This window comes from Anopheles merus, chromosome 3R (genome assembly GCF_017562075.2).
Source record: "Anopheles merus strain MAF chromosome 3R, AmerM5.1, whole genome shotgun sequence".
NCBI classification, from domain to species: Eukaryota; Metazoa; Arthropoda; class Insecta; order Diptera; family Culicidae; genus Anopheles; species Anopheles merus.
The window spans coordinates 43,916,563-43,937,874 of record NC_054084.1 but is presented as its reverse complement, the minus strand read 5'-3'; the positions used below and the strand labels follow the sequence as shown (position 1 = coordinate 43,937,874).

At 44.3% G+C, this 21,312-nt stretch overlaps 1 protein-coding gene across 1 annotated transcript in view; it reads right to left on the bottom strand.

Moving 5' to 3' along the window:
- LOC121596439 (protein naked cuticle homolog) overlaps positions 1-16,860 on the bottom strand; it is a 45,856-nt gene extending 28,996 nt beyond the window's left edge. The window contains exon 1 of the mRNA XM_041921395.1: positions 16,214-16,860. Coding sequence (XP_041777329.1) covers positions 16,214-16,277 — 64 coding nt within the window. The 5' untranslated portion in view covers positions 16,278-16,860. The remainder of the gene's footprint in view (positions 1-16,213) is intronic.
- Positions 16,861-21,312: the final 4,452 nt, after the last annotated feature.

The following is a 21,312-nucleotide window of genomic DNA, read 5'->3' as shown; positions in this document are numbered from 1 at the left end:
GTTAGATGCAGATTGAAACAGTTTTCTAAATCGGTCAATACAATCCCTTTAAAAAAAAGTATTGAATAAATACATAGCCCATTCTTTAGTAGTTACTGATGTTTGTATTGAAGATTTGACCTCTTATCTGTATGTCGTATGTAGTCACTATTACTGATATAAAAAATAGATGGTGACGTTGTGTTATAAAAAAAAAAAAACAATCAACACTTACTGCGTGCGAGTCTAATAGCATAATGATAAGTATGTAGTAATGCCTTTCGTTATTGTAATAGCTTTCTCATAACAACTAACTACAGTACTGATCATTTAACGATTAAAAAGGATGAATGTTAAATCACCGTTACCCAAAATTGACGGTCAAATCAAGCTGGTATTTGGTGCTCCACTGTTCACAAAAAGCATTATTTTGCTCTAGAGCAAATTTTCGGTCGTTTCGTTCCATTTCGGAGCAACCAATAATTAAACACAATCCAGAACTAAAGCCGAAACTAATACCGAACCGTGACGAATCAACCGAAATGGGAATTTTTACAACGACGTCTGAACAACAGTCCTAATTCTCCTTCTACCAGCCGCTGCCCTTGGATAGCCGCTACGGGAAGGGAACGGCTTCCTAGTCCAATGTGCGCGCTTGAGAAACAAAACATTTTTTTGTATTTACTGCCGAGGTGAAATCAACGACACGAATGTTTAGCCGTTACACTTGAACAGGAATACCATCTGTGGCGAATGATTTCGTTAGGTTTCGCTCAAGTCGGCAGTGGATCAAACGATCTGTGAAACCGGACCGTGTGTTATTGATAGATAGCCACAGTTCGACCATATTTTTTCTAAAGTTTGGCCAATATGTATTTATACATCTTCTTCTTCTTCTTGTTTGGCTCAACAACCGATGCCGGTCAAGGCCTGCCAACCCACTTGTGGGGTTGGCTTTCAGTGACTTATTGATTTCCCCCCATAGCAGGATAGTAAGTCCTACGTATGGCGGCACGGTCTATTTGGGGCTTGAACCCTAGACGGGCATGTTGTTAAGTCGTACGAGTTGACGACTGTACCATGAGACCGGCTTTATACAGGCCGATTATTTCTACATACAGGCCGATAATACTAAAATAATACAATACTATAAGAATTAGGTTTGCAGTAATAAAAAATGCACTGTAACACAACCTTTGGCTTTAATCCTTTTTTCACCAACAAGTTATTTTTCTTGTTGTTCGCCATTTTTCATATGGCATAAATCGAGCCAAAACGCAACCACGATCGGAGCTGCAAAAAGTAGCAGCAGCCACGGGTGTATCAATCGTACGATCACAAATGGTCGAAAAGTAGTGGTCTAAGTGTAGCGGCACACAACACAGCGAGGCCTGCCAGCTTGCCGGTATAGGTGTAAGACATTATACAGCCGAGCCCGCAGAAAGCAGAAACTGGAGAAACACGAACAGCCTCGCGTTGGACGGTGAAAATGTGGAGAGAATGCACGCGAAGGGTGCATTGGTCCATAATGGCGGAAAACATTAAAAGCCTCTTTTGGTCGATCGAAGCGATTTGGAACGGGACCGTAACACGTGCATACATGCAGGAAAGAGAACCAGAGACAACGAAAGTGAAGAAAAAAAGCAACAAAATCTCGCTGGAGTGGAGGACGACAACGGCATCCGACCAGCGCTGTGGAAGAGGCAGTGGTCGAATGCAGAGATAAAAGCGCACAGCCGAACTGACCATACGAGTGCGGCTTGTTTTTTTTTTACGATTGGGTACGAGAGAGGGCCAAAGGTTCCTCATAACTTGGCATCAACCAGATGGAGAAGCGGAAAAGATGCTATTGTATGGCGAACCGAAAATGCTGTGTATATTTGATTGTAAGCAGATGCAAAGGTTTCCAATGAACTAACTATGAAACCATGGCATACATTTCTTATTGTGAAGAGCAACTTATACACAAAAAAGGTAGCTGCACATGTTTGACCATTCTAATTTAATGCTCACTATCGTCAGACTTAAATACACATACTCACTAAGAGTCTGTTCTTCTTATATTATTAAAAATCACACACTAAATTGAACGAATGACACCAATACAAATAGTAATTCTGAAAATAAACAACATCCACCAAACACATGATCCGACGAAAAACAACTATCAAATAACAAATTTAAAAAAAGTTATTCTAATTGTAGAGCGAGTAATTGATCCGCAAAATATGCAAACGAACACACTCAGCCTACACCATGCAATAGCAATCCACCTTGTTTTTTCTCTCATTAAACGTGTGAGAGTGTTGGTGTGGGCCATAACGCGGGATTCAAATCGTACCGCCAATCCGCGGACCTTATGGCGGCTCGGCCACAAAAACGCATTAAAGAGCACAGAGTTCGCTTTACAAGCGCAACGGCGCACACGGGGAACGCAGCAATAACGCGCGCGCGAGGAGGATCGATGCGATCGAGAGCTGCGAGCAGGGCGAGATGTAACATATTTACGCCGAGCGAGTGAATGGGAAAGGCACATTTATTTAAACTCTCGAAAAAGATTGAAAGGGTTACACCGCCGACGTTGCGCACCTTCCTTCACTCCCTTGAAGCCCCAGGCACACTCTCACACCACACACCAGGCTTTGGGCAACCCTGCGCATGGATGCTGGAGCGAACGGGGTTCACGGTTCCAAAGATGTACGAGCGCAGGCTGGAGGTGGGTGCGCACGGGAAGGAGCACACAGAATGGGAAGCGGCCAACTGGCAATGGCGGCGGCGGATGATGCTCTATTGCCACTATATTGCTTGTGCGCCGTTGCCGCGCAGATGATGGCATTGATCAAGCGACGATCGGCATGAGATCTTACCGGGGGTCGGCCGATCGGCGGGTGAGAAGCAAAAGAGAGCAAGGCAAAGAAAAACGGGAGAGAAAAAAACCGTCGTATACCGACAGGCACCAACAGGGAAGGTTAAACCTTCAAAGAACTCACGAGCCGAAACTCGCGGAGATTGAAGGCAAGTGGAAAGGCCGCATAAGAAATTCATCGTTTCATCTCGTTGGCCCCGCTGGACGATGATTTCGCTGTGCACGCTTCATCGATTTTCCTTAAGCGGTCGATCCCATCCAAACCCGATTCGATTTGCCTTTTGCGGGAAGGAAATAGAAATACATTTCAAACTTTGAGGAAACCTTTTGCAAAAGAACAATCATCACAGACACCGGCAGCTTCTAGCATTTTGTTGTTGTATCTAATGCTATCTGTCGCGCAGCCTTTTGATCCAAAATAAGGTTAGAGACATCGAATACATAAAACGCAAGAACTAATCGTATTTTCGTAAGCGTAATTTGAGCTCTTTGGCATCTGATTGCACCTAGTGTTCCTCCCAAATCAGATAACTTAAAAATAGAAATGTCATTTAAAGTTTTGAAAATATTTCAACTGCCTATTACTGAGGAGAGTTTAATAGAAGGGTTTGTTCATTATTTTCAAGAAATGCAAAAGCTTTCTATAGCATTTGCTCTCCAATTCTATTCTCGTCACCACGCATGTTTCATGTGCCGCCTTACACCTCATCGCTCATCAGTTTTGTAGTCTTACATAGCCTTTGCGGCACAAAAACAATCCTTACAATGGACACTCTAAATCTAGAATTTAAAACATTCCTATGAAAGGCACCCCACCACGTAGGCCATACTGTAAGCTTGATCTCATGAGGACCAGACCCCGCTAAGCCCTCCTAACAAAAAAAACAACAACGTGTACGCTTCACCACTTTAACGACCCAGGGCCTCAGATAACGTTCTCTTGCGGCCAACCATACGGCCGTTTACGGCATACAGCGAACGCGGTTCGATCTGAGCGCGGCAAGTATCAAAACCGAATAATTTGATTCTGTGTTCATCTCTCGCTCGTAATCGAGACCGGCGGAACCGAGGATGCACGAGAATCACTGCACCTCTATGCTGGGTCCCTCCCCAACTAAGGCAGGATATGGTGGTGGTGAAGGTGAGTGTGCGAGATTTTAATTAACGGTAATCAATTAAAATTCCCTTCAATTTCCCGCGATCACTTCACCGAACCTCTGGATAGACGACAGGCGGAGGGTCGCGATTGACGCGCCGGTGCAAGGTTTTTGATATCCACAAATGGAATCTCGTCTTCACCTTCTTTCTTGGCAACTTTCAAAACGAATAAAAACTCGAACCGAGAAGAACGGTGGGATGAAGCAAAAGCAGAAAACCGATTGTAGATAATAATAATAAAACAGTCATCCGCTGCCAGCGACCCACGGCCATGGCCACCCCTATCGACAGAAAGGACACGGCGGCGGTGCTGGAGCTGAGAGAGCGTTTCACGTTCACTACGGGCAGCATCTCAGCCACCGCCCAAACTGGCAGGCCGCCCGTAGACGCGTACAGTCTGGCCAAACAACACAGTTGTGCGTCCATTAAACGACAATAATCGTCATTAACTTATATATCGCAGCGCTCTTCAGCGCGTTTGCTGCCACTATCGCATGAGCGTTCCGGGAGTGCCGCTGTACGAACACGGCCAGAAAAGGGAAACGCACTAATCTAGAGTTCTTCCTGGTTTGATGAATTTTGGGCCGGCGCGCCTTAAAGTAAACGCGTACAATAGATCTTTTTTTGTGTGTGTGGCATTCTTATGTGCGGCAAATGCGGTATTAATGTGTATTCTTCACCCCCTTTTAAACCGCTTTAATCCGTCCTCCGCCGTGTATTTATGACCACCGCCGTATGTCGTAGTAGTTTTGGCCGCTTCATTCTTCGCGTCGTTGTGCACACACAAATCGGACGTTGAACCGTGGCAGATGAAAAGGAGAACAACACTCTCTCACCTGTCACTGTAAAGCAGTAAAAAAAGGTCGTGGAAATGGAAAAATGCTGTACTTATTGTCGAGAAGATAGTTGCTGATATGAAACGCTGATGAACCTGTCCTCCGTCGTATGATGCAAAAAGATGGCAGCGTGTTTTCGTCGACTGTTAAGCTTACCTGCAAATACACGTAAGATTAGGAAGGAAATACGGTTAAAACTTGTAATAAATATTGGTGTTTATATCATCTATTTACTCAACATCGCTTGTATTTTGAGACGGTGCCACGATAAAGCGGTAAAACCTCGAAAGTACGGTAAATCCTCGAAATCATCGAAGTTGAACTTGGTATTTGAAACGGTAAACGAATATTTGCAGTCTGTAAACTAGTCTCTTCCCTCTAAAAGAATAAGGAAAGTATCCAAATAAAAATATATACCATTTATTTATTATACTACGAGCCTGTTGTGAGCGTCTTTGAGATTGTGATCATAATCAGATCGTAAAAATAATTATAATTTTGATATGGCAAACACTCAGCGATGTATTCAACATTCCATAACACTAAGCGCATTGGCTTCAAACTTTAAATCTTACACTATAACAATGGGCAATAATTCAATAAGCACTGGACTGTGTTCTGTGTCAGACTCTACCAGTGCCTATCCCAACTATTACAACGACCATCCATGATTAACCACTCCATGCAACTCAATGCAACTTACCATCAGGTACCCAAGACTAACCCCTGAAGGTACTACTGCCATAGTAGTGGGAAGAAATCGGCAACGGGAAAAAATAGCAAAATCGATCAATTAAAACCCCGTCTAATGGCACTATTTCGCATGCCTGAAACAACAATAACTATAAATTGCGCACATTATCGCGCCAACACGGTGGAATTGCGATTGCAAACTTGGTTGGCGCCGCCTCACAGCCACAGCAACTACTCTCTGCTCCACAGAGTAGGCCCAGGTCTGTCTGTCGGTCGGCGCAGCGGGCTTTGATGTGTAAAGGAGGAGGACCCCTCGAGAGGAACGGTGAGGCGGAGTGCTCGCGTGCGCGGCTATATCTTCCGTGCCGACAATCTACGTTACATCGCTCGTTTCACCTATAGCAAGGTTTAATGACCACGGGGCAGTGTTTGGCGGTGCACCAACCACCCATTGACGGTTGGCCGCAAAACATACACCGCGTGAAGTAAGTAAACTATTAGACGCGCTATGGAATTGTTTTTAATTAATATTGAAACAACGCTCTCGGTTGCGCGCAACATTGCGCGGGCGAAATGTGGTCCAGCAGCGTACATTGGGGCGTCAGTCACAGCCAGTTACAGATTGTAATCGATTCAATACCGCGTGATTGTGGACGAAAAATGTTGATTGAACAGTTTTAGCGTCGAATCTATTTTTAGATCAAAACAGCTATCTGTTTTTTTTGTAAAAGTATAGAAAAAGAATATGAAGCTTGCATGGTTGGCATTCAGTTGTGTTAATGTTAGTTATTAAATTCTGTGTTTTCCAATCGTGTTAGTAACACTGGAGCATAGCGTAACTACTTTTAATATATGGAAAGTAGTTGAGAGAAAAATAAGTTTTCCAAGCTCTGCAATACATTCAATCCTAGGTACAAAACGTGAAAATGACTGGCCAAAGACGTAAAAGTTTTTTTTTTATTTCTACGTGTTTCAAGATGCTGAATACTCAAGTGCCCAAGAGAACCGAGGACGGCAGGAGTATACATTCAAGAAAAAATAAACTCGGCTGTTTGGATAGAATATCTATGCGCCAGCGTCTACAAACCAGCAATGCTTTGCAGTCCATATAGGCGGTCCGTGAGAAGTGGTACAATATTTACCAAAATTCCATTTGAATAAGTCATCACCATTGCCACCCGAGAGCTTCATTTTTCCTTACCGGGAAGGTAAACAAGCGCACACCAGGGGCATACAGCGGAATCATGATGATGGGGGATGGAGTTTAAACGCTACAAAAAAAGCAAGCCAAAAATAAAGATAGAGAGTAAAATGCTACATTAGAGTAGCTCCACCATGGAGCCGTTTCGCTGTAAAGTCTTTGATGGAATCCAAACTTGGATGTCGGAAGACCCGAATGTCACTAGCTCTCAGTGTTGAAATGGAATGACCGATTTTGTGATTATTTCGAGTTACGATGGCCAGCTTCGTTCGGACTACAAATTTCAAGGCATATAGGTAAAATTTCAATATACCTTCGATATCTCTTTTTATCAATTTTCATGCCTCTTTTTAAGTCGCACAGCTTAGCCCACGGGTATATTGCAAAGAAAAGCCTGCTTTTACATTGCCGGTCGGTTTCACTTCATGTACTGGACCGTCTTCCCTAAGCACTATGAGATATTATTGATGCAAATATCAATACGTTGATGCCAATGATTCACATAACTTGAATGTCTTTCGCTAGAACTATCTCATATCATAACCTATAGAGCCTACCTGGTACAAACTTCTGTTAACTGTAAACTATTCGCCATGCAACAACTGCAAAACTCAACTGCCAGCAACGCTTTCCAACATTCTTCCAAGATCTGCGTGTGCACATGCATGTAGGTGACGTGCGTGTCGAAGAATTTTAGGCCGCAAAAAATGGAGTGTCAAGCAAGGTGCATGAGCGTCAGCTTCTCGGTTTAGCTTGGCTGCAATCGCTGGGGCAACACGCAAGTGGAACGGTATTTTCACAACGACTGCAGATCAGAAGCACGCGATCTGCGATAGCTTTTCTGTAGCGTAACAACAGCGCCAAGGAGTGATGCGCATTTTGCACCTCACCATAATTATAACCCCGTTTGTGAGTACAGAGTCCCGGCAAAGGCGGAAATAGCTGCAGCTAAATGGCATCATCCCATTGGTATAGCCTGTTGACGCGCTAGAAAAGAAATAACCATCAGCACTCAAACACGTGGATGCAAAAATGGCCACAATATTTGTTAAGGTTTTGGGGAATTTTGAAATAATTCTTCGTTTTTCTAATAATTTATCGAACAACGTCATAACGGCAGTAGTAACTGGAAAAATCAATCCAACTAAAAGTCAAACGTAAATTCCAAACCACGAACGAACATAACAGCCTCCGTCGTGGTTGACCTCCTGGTTGACAGTGTCTTTGAACGAAAAAGGAGCAACTGTCACGTAGCCAGAAAGGAATGGACCATATGTCTTCGTCATGAAGAGTGCAAAACGTCAGCATTTACCGACGCATCAGTGACCATCATCACGAGGCAAGGGTATTAAGCAAATAAGGAAACGGCAGAACCAACCAAACGCAATGTTGGTAACGAAGGTCCATCATTATGATTGTAGTTGTGTTCGAATTTCATCAAGCCGATCAAAGCCAGTACGATGGATTAACCTGAAGCGAGCAGGAATGTGGTTTTGCAGATATGTCGGGTTCTCGTTAAATCCCCCGGAGACGACGAAACAGCGGCAGTGCAGCCTGTTGAGTGACAGATGGATTCAATTTAACTGCAACGGAAGCGAGCGGTTTTTTTTCCTTTTTTTGTCCACATCACCTTTTCCATACGCATAACATATCCAGACCAGCAGACAGCGAAAGCAAAAGAGATCTGGCCGAACGGAATCATTCACCATTCATCCATGCGGATCGAAAGCAAAGGGAAATAATAACGTTTTGGAAATGAAAAAAGCAACGCCGCCAATCGGGATACCTGTCGTAGATGCTGGCAGTTAGGAACAGAGAAAAAGAAAGAACCGGATAAGATACAATACCCAGACAGACAGGTCCTCGTGCGCTCGCCCGAAATCCTCGCTGCATTTGTCTGGGGGCCACCAGTGACACCGGAGCATAGCGAAAATCTCACGATGCAATGTTTGGCGCGTAACCAGCGAACGAATGGAAACAAATCTCAAGACAAAATAAACCAGGTCTCCTTGTTTACGACTGAACCCCCTCTTCGTAGACAGTTTTCCTTGCTCTCTTTATAAATTTCACATCCTCGCCAGAGCAACGAAAATCGATGAAATATCTGGCAAAACGTGTCTCGTCTTGATTGCTTCTAAGTCCGACATCGGCAAGAAACAAACAAAAAAACACACACAAAGGCCGCCTCTACAGTACACAAACGCGTTCAAGGCAGTCGCAAAGAGTGCAGCAATGCTCTGCCATGCCAAAGAGGACGATCAGGCCATGGGGAAGCAGCTGGAGGTCAGCAAATTCAGCAGCCATTTGCGGGACAAACGTAACAAAGCACGGTTACTCAAAAAGACTTTGTGCGGCGGCCGCATCGGGATACAACAAACAGCACACAACCAGCAGCGATGTTAATTTTTTCAATACAAAGTTCCAAACCAGCAAGTATGGCTGAAAAATGTGTAGGACAATATAAAGCACTTTTGACGAGAGGCAAACCGCGTGCAAGAATGTGAGGCGGAAATATAATGCGTCGCCCCGTCTCCAGTGTGTCGTCGTTCACAGTATTTCCAATTGAAGAAATGTCGATTATTGTGTCGATGCCCTGGCCTGTCTGGTCCGGAGCATCCGATTTGGTGCACTACGTTCTGCGAGTCCATCCAGCCTTTTTTCCACAGCCTCAACTCAGAAAACAACTGGTTCCGGTTGCGTTCACGAAACGGTAATCAAGAAGTGTAGCGTTTTCTTTATAGCTGCTCTCTTCATTAAAGCATTTGGTCACACTGCAAGAAATGATAACCGGGCCGAGCAATTTTCATCGCAAGATGCTCGCACTTAAACACTTCCGTTTTCTGTTTTTATAACTGCACATATGTATGCTTGCATCTGCCTATCGCGAGCGACTGTCGAGAAGAAAAATGTTAATCATATCCGCCAGCACATTTGCAAGGTTAAACTTTTGCAAACTGCTGAAAACAAAAAAAAAAAAGAATGCATCTTTACTGCTTTTCTGCAGATGCAACAACTATCTGTAGGGCCAATGGACGCCAAAAGAGTGTCCAATACAGGAGAAAAAAAAACCAACACCATCGTTTGCTGCAGCAGCACCATCGGCTTTTCATCGTTAATTGTAGGCTTTTGTGTAAGAAACAAACCATTTCGCTCACTCTTCTTTTTTTCAACAACTTCTGGCAAACGTTTGAACTTTTTCGAAAAGCAGAGCAAAGAAAACGGCGTGCGCTTGCAGCTGTATATTTGAGCAATTTCACATTGGAATTGGATGTTACTTTTTGACCACAATGTCGATAATGACTGTGAACAACAATGTTGCATAATCGTGTACCAGGAAATCAGTTCGCTTGGCGATTGGAACCACGAAACGAAACAACAAACATGTCAGTGCCCCCACCTGGGGATGGCGTTGTCCCTCCAAGACCACTTGCTATTTAGAACAAGCATTTTGCAAACCTACTATAATATATAATTCATTAACGGAAAAGCTAGATATAACTGCTATGACTGAAGAATGCGAACTATTTTTTCTTTTTTTACTCAAGTGAATTATATTCACTGTTAGCTCTTAGTAGTAGTAACCTTTTAGCTTTTAAGGCAAATAATTGTGTGCTTATAATTAACAAAATACATAAAACCACACGAGTTCCACACATTCTACATCTACATAGATGCTCAATGGCAAAGGTCCGGAAATTGTTCCACTTTCCAACACTTGTGCAAACTCTCCTTACCACCTTATCTCGAAGCAACGAAGTTCTTTTAAAAATTAGCCCTTCCCTTAGTTACGGATAAAATACTAATCATGCCAGGAGAGCAAGCTCAGCCTAACCCTTACCTTCCATGCAGCAATTGCAGCACAGAATCAGCGAACGCTCCCCCCGTCCTGCAGTACCATGCGTACCATGTGCAACTATCGAAAGGAACCTTCAAGCAGCCACCACTGAGAGACCAACACAACACAAAAGACAAACAAAAGGCTACAATTTTCATCGCTTCCACATTTCAGCACCAGCAGGCAGCAGAAAAGGCGATAAAGTTTTTCCCTCTGCACTGTGCGGAGCGCTGGCAGTGCTGACAAGCAAGAAGTTGCAGGCAACGCAGCAGCGCGACTGAGCAGTAAAGAAGCTGGATGGGAGATCGGTGCATCGGTGGCGAGCAGGACGTAAGGGACCGGCACCACTTCAGCCCATTCGCGCGGTTGTAACATTTTCCCCGGTGTAACCAGGCATCATTACCATTATCTTAATTTTCCTCACAGTTGCACTAATTTTCTGCCTTCTGCACAACGATGCATCCGATGTGAAAACGGGCAGCCGCACCTAGCGCGTTGCTAGAACGTGTGCAATCCGTATAAAAAGCTTTTTTTTATTATTCTCTTTCATACTGTACAGGTAAATCCCTTTTTGCAGGCAAGTGTTTTATAAAGTGGATGAAAACCCATACCATACCACTGTGTGCCTTTTTTGCTATGTCAAGGATGCCTCCTAGCATTAACATTAGCACTCTCAATATTGTGTCAATTGTTTGTTCAAAACAGGGAGTGTTTTATAGTCCAGTATACTTAAAATGGCAATAACATTGTTGATCAAAACGTTGTCGAGTTTCATATCCAACACGCATATAACCATATAGCCACACGCACAAAAAAGCTTTAAACATGCATGTTTGTGTAATATAGTTTTAGGTAAGCACTGTCCTACAGTCATCAATACGCATGATTCAGTAACATGCCCGTCATGAGTTCATTCCCCGAATGGTCCCTATGCGTAGGACTGACTATCTCTCCTGCTATGGGTAATCAATAAGTCACTGGAAGCCAAGCCCACTAGTGATACAGGCAGTCCTTGACCGACAACGGTTGTTGTGCCAAAGAAGAAGCGTTGGTCGAAACGAACTAATATAAATGCTGATAGCATTATTTCCACTGGTAAAGTTTTATAGCGTAACTTCCAACAAGTTACTTCGCGTTTTAGTTATGCGAAGATTAGGACAAACCAAATTTATAACATGTTTATTTTTCTCATTTACTCTAGAAAATATCCACAAACCGATCGATCAAATGTTTCAAACGGTGATGCCCGGAACAGATGGTTTCGAATGGTGCCACGTTTACGTCCTACTCATTTGCTATTTGCACTCCCTCTCTCCCTCCCTCAATTTCCCTGTACCTTTCTCTCGCTAGTCACCATTCCCTTCGCTTCCTTACTATTCCTAGCGATCATAATTCTATTCGGTCAACGCTTTTTTATCGTATTGAATCCTATTGTTCGGACAGCTTGCTTCAAACCTCCACCACCAGGCATGCGAAGATCGGTTCAAAAGATCGTCCTGATCAGTTTTGATGCCGCCTTCTTTCCTCTGCTTCTCGACCACCAAAAACAAAACAAAAAACGACCGGTGTGTGTTAATATGCGTACGGGTGCGTAAATGTAAAGCCGCACCGAAAAAAAAGGTAAAACGAATTGTAGACTTCACCGCCAAACATCCACCATCCGGGTGTAGTCAGGATGTGTAGAGTGTGTAGCAGTGGAGAAGAGGAGACCAACAAGGTAAGATACGGCTTTTGTCGGATGCCGTCCCATTCCACGGCATAAAGCATAAAAGCAAATACACACACACACGCATGCACGCTCTCGCACGAAAACCTAGAAAATGAAACGATCGAATCTTAGAAGCGAAGAGGAGAAAACAAGATCGCTCCTGCCCCTTCTCTTTCGCACTGTATGCGATCTTTCAACTCAGCCCAAGATGCGGTAAGAACGAATTCACAACAACAAGAAATCCCTAGAACGCACGTATCTTTTCCGTAACGTACCCTAATCCTCATCTATGCTTCCACGCGTTCACGGCTTCCTCTTTCATACTTTGCTCTCATCCACTTTTCATTTCACCATCCCTTTCTCTCCCTCTTCCCCCCCCCCCCCCTCCACCGAGTGTCTCGTCGTTTCCTTCTTTTTCGGTTCATGGAAGGCTGATGTTCCAAGACGCCAACAACGTGTGTGAAGAGATTGGTGAAAAGAAACATTAAGGAACGCCACTGTAAGACGGGGCAGTGAGCAAGAGTGGGAGAGAAAGAGAATAGAGAAAGAGGAAGGTGTAAAAACTCGACGCAAATGAAGAAGAAGAGCAAGAAAACAACACAAAGCGCACCGAACGGCGAAGGTAAAGACACAAGCCGAAGCAAAGAAAGAAAAGCCAAAAATGAACGTAAAGAAGAACGCAGCCGACCCGACCCCTCCTGGTCCGATTCCGAAACATGCATCAAGGCATTGTAAGAGAGGAAAAAAAACGTAGAAGAAAAAAGTAAAGATAAATGTAAAAAACAACAGTTTCACACACACACACACACACACACACACACACACACACACACACATCCACGTAAACACAAACGCACGGCACGGCAGAAGTAGAAAGAAACCGAAAAGACATCCCGCGCGACTGCGCACTGTCTATTAAGGGGTGGGATGGATTCCAAGAGAGCCGCACCACACACGAGCGACGGAAGGATGCTCCAGAGGGTGCAGGGTAGGAGGGTTGATGGTCGGTCGGTCCAATGGAACAATTCCGAAAACGCGACCGAAATAGGAATGCCACCGAATGGTATGGCAGCACGGGGGCACACACATGTGTGTACGAGAGAACGGCAAGGGAGTGAAGGACGGGGACGGGGAAGGCCGATGGGGCCGACGCGTAACCAATGGAACGAAACACGCGGAGCGGTCAAAAAGAATCGAAAAGCCCCGCGCACACAAGGTGTTCGAGCGGGGACCGAAGTGAGCGGAACGCGGTGGAACGAACGGGAAGGGACGGTGGTCAAACGGGGGTGCTTGTCTGGTTCCACATACTCTGTTCCCCGCACCCTCCACGTGGGGGGCGAGGGTGAGAAGGGAAGGGTGCTGAAGGGATGCTGAAGCCACCATGCACGCACTCGTTCGCGTCATAAACCGTCCAAACGGTCGAGAAGAGCAAGAAAAGACACACACAGTAAGAGAAACGCCGAAAGATCACAGGCAGACCGAAACCCGGCACACCCGGCCCTCACGGGTACGGGCGGATAGGGACGTTGGGTCCAATGAAAGGAAGAAAGAGAGAGAGAGAGAGAGAGAGAGAGAGAGAATAACAATCGATGGCAGCGAAGCGAGAGAGAGAGAGAAAGATGGGAGATGAGATGAGTAAAATAGCTACCAGAAGTGGCGCAACAGCAGCAAGTGGTGGTCTTCAGGGGGTGAGTTGTTTGTTCGCAAATGCAGGAGCAGGACAGCGATTGCAGCAGCATAAAAAGAGAAAAAGAGAGAGAAAGAGCGCGATCATCTGAAGAAAGAGCAGCATGATCGGACGCAGGCTAAAAACTTAAAAGAGAAAACCCATGCGTGAGAGACGGCCGACGGTGGGTGGACGAACACGCATGATAATGACGCTGAAGATCACACACACACACACACACACACACACACACACACACACACACACACACACACACACACACACACACACACACACACACACACACACACAAGCAGATACACGCACACATACGCGGCACACGCACGCATCCATACGTGCCCGCGTCTACGCATAGTGCGGTAACTGCAGCAACCTTTCCTTTTTCTACCTTTTCTTTGCCGTCTTATTCCAATCATTCCTTTCTCTACACAAGGCAGAGTGTTTCCGTTGGCAATCAACTTGTTGGATGACGGCTCCGGTTAAAGGCAGGGCTTTGATCACCCTACCCCACACGTACCTCTTACTTTCCCCCCTTCTTCCCCCTAGAGGCAAACGATAACACACGAATGTTGCGTGTGTCGGTTGTACAGAAAGAAGAAAACCGACCTTTTTCTATTCCGCCCAAATGCTTCGCCCTGACACCCATCGATGGAAGAGGCCATCTCTGTTGGCAATAATAGAAAAGTCGTACCATTACATTGTAATGTGAACTATTAAATACTATAATACATCGAAAAACAATAGATAAATCGTTCGTTTTACTACCGTGCCGTACCATTTCGAGCGAACCATAAAAGATTTGCTAAACAGCCGCCACAAAGCCCCGCAAACGCGGCTATATCCTGAACTACAACCCCTTTTAGCATCCTCCCACAAACACATCTCCCATCCTCCATCCCTCCCTCCCAACCCTGTTCCCAACGCTACTATAACTGGGTCAAAACCATCTGCCAAATCGGTATACAGCAGGGCCACACAACAGGCACACGCTGCCGTAACGAAGAAAATGGCCTGCGGTGTAAAGAATGGCTCAATGTGCGATGGCGCGTTCGGGAGTGTGAGAGGTGTGAAAATTAACCACACTAACAGAACAGGCAGCGCCGTGGCCAGATGGTACTGCCGTCGCCGCCGCCGCTGCCGCCACCACTGCTGCTGCTGCTGCTACGCAACGCACAAGCACAGCCGAACGCGCGCGCGCGCCATCTTTGATGAATGGGAGAGTGCACTCTTCTTTTTCCAAACAACCCCGGCAAACTCTAGCGCAAAGAGCCGGCAAAGCAGCGTGCGTGCATGGCACGCCAATTGACACCAAGGAACAAAACGCCATTTCCCCGCTTGCTCTCGCCTTGCCTTGCCCCCGCATCGACGCAAGGGGTGGTATTTTTTCCGCAGCCATAAATTGGTTTTTGGCTGGCGTTTTCAGTCGAGCCAGTCACCGCTTTTATTGTTGTTTTCGTTGCTCCCACCCAACGACTGTTGTAGACACCTCGTCAAAGCAAGCTGGTGGCAATAATAAGCCGTGCGAAGTAGAGAAGTTGCCTGGCCTTTGCCTCTTTGCCCGATAAGCGCTCGGTTTAAAGCTTAAGCTGAGCCTTCTCCCAGAGTTGGCAGGAATGGAAGGCAATTTTCTCCACCACCGATTCGAAGCAGTTCGGCGAAAGAGGGAAAATGTTGTGCCACCCTTGGTTTCGTCACGTCATCCTTCCAACCTTCTTATCCATTATGGATGTACGACCCACCGGAGACGCATTTGGCAATTTAAGGGAGAGAGGCGAAAGCGAAAGAAGGCACGGGGTTATCCAAAGAGCATATCCTAAGCCGAGGGGATTATTCCCTAGCACATACTTTTCTTACCACCACCAGCAAAGTTAAGGCAAAGCAGGCCGAAACGGACGAAAGTGGCACCACTTGGCGTTGAACATATTCTGCCCAGGATACATCAAAAAGCTTCCATTCAAAGGACCCATTTCGGCCATCTTTCTTTCACGGTGCGTTTAGTCTTGCCATGCGGAGTGATCTGTATTTCTATTCGCGTTTTTTTTCTCTTCTTCTCTCGCTTTGATTGGTTGAGATGACTGATTCGACATTTGACAACTTGACACACAAATGGCGGTAGAGTAAATTGTGCACACCGCTACCATTCGGTACAATTTATGCGCCGCCATATCGCAACTATACCCAGCGGCGGTTAGTGGTCGCCCAGTGTGGAGATTGGGTCCACAACTTCTTGATAAGTGAGACGAACCTTACCTGTGAACTGTTTGTAGCCGCCCAATATCTTGTGCTTCCACCATTTGACGATATTTCCTGCCATCGTGCCGGATGAAGGGGTGAGGGTGCTTGCCACGTTCACTGAACACACACACACAATATCGTCGCGCTTGCTTTATTCTGGCGGCGCGCTGTTCGATAACAGCACTTGCTTCAATTTCACTTTTGCTCACACTACACACTAAATGCGGGACGGGGGAGAAGGAGGAAGGTTTCTATGCGCTTTTCCTTGCCCCATAACATTCTCTAACTTTCCACTGCGCTCACTGTGCCACCGCTGCCAACGGCACACGAATAAACAGACTCTCCCACACACTCACACACACTCTCACGAAGCCCGTTGCCAACGAAACTCCAGATAACTATTTTCCCATTTTTCACTCGCCTGCCACACGGTGGTTGGCTTTACACTACACACTCAGGCGCCCTTGCAAGCTGCAAGTGACACACAAGGGGACTCTCTCCCTTCCAGCGCTCTACCCCTTTCCTCTTCTCTACGCGCTTTTTGTCGCACCATTCGCTGCTACACAACGCACACTTGGAATGTTGGCGGTAGCTTTTTTATCGAACTGCATCACACTGTACTTTCAAAACACACTTCTTCTGGGGGGGGGGGGGGGGGGGGGGGGGGGGTTCTCAGCTATTTTGGAGCACAAGATCACACACCACGATCACACAATCTGATCTTGTGTGCACACGGTTTTGGTTTGACAGGTGGTGCTGATGGTGGGCTTGCTGTAAAAAAAGGGTTTGAAAACAATCAGCCCATTGCGAAACGAGCATGAAGAATGTCAATACAGCTTTCAAGCAGTAGTTCGTGCAGTTTATGTTCTGTAGCATAGCAAGCAATTACATACTGTTTTCGAATTTAGAGAACCACTTCAGCGCACTGAAAAAATCGTTCGTTTGTAAATGTTCAATCAAAGTCCGAGGTTCGGATTTCGGCCTGCTAAGCACACACCGTAGTACAACCATCAACTTCCACATCCACTTACAAGACACAAACATTCGCTTCTTTTTTTCTAACCCCTTAAAATTGAGCGGGAATTGAAGTTGAAGATTGTTAGGTATGCGCTGCTCTCTGCTTAGCTGAACGTGGCCACAAAACACAAGGCTTGTTTCGGTGTGTTGGTGCACATTCTTCTACCTGTACTCTGGTACTATTGTGTTGGTGCGGGCTGTGTGATTGTGGTGTGCGTGCCTATGCTGGCCTTATTCCACCATACCGACAGCACACACCTCCCTCTATGCAGTGCGTGTTCAGAAGAATCTGCTTTTGTTTTGTATTTCTGCTCTGTAAATTGTTTATGTTTGGCCAAAGCCTTACACGATTTCACTAATTGTTTTGATGATTTTCGTTTTCCCACATAGTGAAGTGGCGAATACTACACAACAGTTCGCGCTTAATTGACACTTTGTTGCTTCGCAAGACGATCATATAATTAGCGATACAGCACATTGAAGGCGGCTTTTGCTGCCGAATATCTTCGAACCCTTTCCTCTCATAAATATCTCAGCTTGTAATACGCACAATTCGAAAATGAACGCTCTGGACCAAACATCGTGCAACACCAATTTTCTGCACTTCTCTCACCATACTCTGTGTCTGCATGTTAAACGATCAAGTGGGGCCAATTTACGGATACATGGCATATGTGCAATAATTTGCTCAAACACAAACTCAACACATTATGAATCAATAACTACGGGTACATCGTAACTAAAATTATTACTGTACGACGCATTGCTCACACAACAAACTGAAGCAGTAAAAATAAACATTCGCTTCGTAGCCGCCAATAATCACCTTGGGTAATACACGTATAATACACAACACGCAGTAAGAAAATACGTTTGTTTTTGTTTGCAAGTCTCACGATAAACAATGGCGCACAGAGAATAGCTGTAAATAGCAAATGCGTGCAGCTCTTTTCTTCACTGGCATTAAAACCACGAGCACGACATGCTGTACGTCTGCACGCTACGAAAGTAACATCACAAATAAAAGAGAGCAAGCGAAACACGCAGTTGAATGCTCGCCTGTCGCTATCTCTTTTTCATGCACGCTGTTCTCGCATGGTGTGTGCGGGCGTGTGTAAATGTGTGCGTACAGGGGACGCGATGTTTGCTGGCAGGCGTAGCGTAAGTGGGAAAGAGCAAGCTTCATGCGAGAAGGGTTCAGCATCTGTCAAGCTTCGGATATTTCTCGCACACATACGAAGCGGTCAGTTTGGCAATGTGAAGTAGTCAACCCTGCGCCGTACACGTATCGCAGCAACGAATCAATTGAGCTTTTGAATTTTGTAAGAGAAGCAGGAGCGTTGTGGACTCCATAGGTACTTTTATTGGTTGATTAATATAATATTGAACGTTAAAGAAAATAAATTTATCGTGCGTATAACAAACTTAATTGGAATGGGGCAGTTTAAAAATTGCTTACATTGTGCGAAATATTTTCCAGCTTTCCGGAATGCAATGAAAAAGCAGGTCACAAAAAATATACATTGAATCCTTTCTCTACAGCATTGCTTAGCACTAATTTCATCAAATGTTGTACAATTCACGTTACAGATTGTCTATGCCGCGTTTTAAAGCATTATCACGATTAGATACAATTCGCGAACAATGTAGCTTCAAGTGGGAGATAATTAGAAGAAGCTGTTAAACATTCAAGCTACACTCTGAACTTAACCAATTGGATTGATGCATCGCTGTTAAATGCTAGTTTTACCCTTTGGGTCACTGTTGTGAACCGTTTGCAGAAGCATCACAACGAATTCGTGTGAAAAGGATATGTATTTCCGATCGGCACTAGAACCCGTTATAAAAAAATATTATAAACGCTAGAAATAATAATGATAATAATCTGTAAAACAAAACAATAATAAACTCTTCTTCACTAAATGGTGGCAAGGTGGCCCAACGGTGCATTAACGGAAAAATATTTAACGTTTTCAAAGCTTCAGGTTGCTTTTTATTTTAATAGCTGTTATTGCGAGAAACAAAACATGCCTAAGTTATCTTCAGTTTTACTCAGTTTCGGGTAATTTGTAGATGCCTTGCAGTAAAGCACTTCAAGCAATGGTACGGCGTGTTAATGCACGAAGCATCTATATGACGTACAATGGTCGAGAATCAAAATTTTAAATTATGCCTTAGGCTGCGCTCTGGCACCAATCGAAAACGACATCCGACTCGAACAAACCCATATAGTCATATGGAGGTGCAATGTCAGACACAAACAAACAAACAAGACAAACATGTCAAATCACATACATTTTTCATGTTCGATGTCGTGTTCGATTGGTGCTAGAGCGCCGGGTTAGTCGTTCATTCCAAATTGCCATACACACACACATACCCATAGCGGCAGCTTTCATTTGGATATGCATTGCTGCATTTGACGTGGGACGGTGAAACTGCATTGGTTAAGATAAAATTAAATCTACAAGATATTTTTATCTATATCGAATGTGATCCGCTAAACATTTCAACATATTTTAGGTAAACTTAATAACTTACAACCTCAAAATAAAAATACAATACAACCTAAAAAATACAACCTCAAAACAGGAAGGAGCCATTACAATAAACTTCACTTTCATAACATACATTTTAAACGAACACTGTGACTTCTGCCAAGACAATATTCCATTCAAGGGTTTACTACATCCAAAGCATGATGACTTCAACGGGGGATTATTTATTTTTTCCTATGATGACTTCTCTATCCCATCGTTCGTCATTTGCGGCGTTCTTTTAAAGTTCCGCTCCTATGCACTGAAACTGTAGGCTATAACCCGTACGTGGGCACATTAGTTTGATGGTTGCAATTAATTTCGCATCCTACGGCCGGCACAAATTCATCGAACAGCATCGACCCGATGGTGCGAGCGTCTCAAGCAAGTGGATGCATTTTAATTTTATACCTCCCATTTTTATATCTCCTTCCCATGCTCCACGCTTACAAGAGTGGAGGAACCGAAGGTGCATCTGATTTGCAGATTAAATTGCAATTTTTGCGTACAGTAGCAAACATTCGTCCAATTTTGTGACATACGTCATCAATTTTTGCAATTTTTGCGTACAGTAGCAAACAATCGTCCAATTTTGTGACATACGTCATCTATTTGGTAATTTGTGGGCTTTAGTTTTTTTTTAACCGAAAGCTCAAATCATGTTACTTTTTCAAGTTTTCTACAGATACTTAAACACAAAGTGCTTTGTGCATATAGTAAATATTAGCAAAATAATCTATTTAATACCAGTAAAACTGCACTGGACTGTAGCATGGTTGTAATTTGTAATTGCAATATTATCGCTATGCTTTCTGTAGGCATTATTCCATTATTAGTGTAAAACAAAGCCCAAGAAATAATCACTCTTATTAATATTACAATTGTTTCAATCCCGGACAACAGTCAAAGGAGAATCACATGTATGTCACCAACTTTCACCGCACAGGTACATTTTCCATGAAACGTGACTTTTTTATCACAGTGCCTCTTTCCAGCTGCAATTTAGACATCAAAGTAATGCTCTAGATGTTACATGAAACACAGAAAAATTGTCAAGCTACCTTTCGAAGTAGTGGATGTCAAAGTTATTACACAACGCAACACATAAAACAGAACAATCACGTAATTGATGCAAGATGCAGAGAAGTAAAACATATTGTTGGATATATATATTGTTGGTTGACCTATTAAGTCCCTTAAAGGGTGCACCAGAACATTGTTTAATATGTAATACAAATCAAAATACTGTCAATCCTGCGAACGGGAAACATGGTCTAGTTTTGTAGAATGATCACAGAGCTGAATTGCAAATCACTTGCGTATTTTTTCTCGTATAAAAGTGATGCGTCTACGACACTTTATCATATATAGCATACAAAACCACACCCCAGCGAAACTGAGGTATTTTTGTGTGGGTCCACCATCTCGAAGCGGACATTTTAATTAACCCACAATTGCAAAGCTGTAATCCATTCCGTCACCTCGTACCGATCGCGGTGCTCTTCTTTATGCTCAAACATAAGAATCGCTCCACATCACTGGCCAACCGTTCCAAAAGCA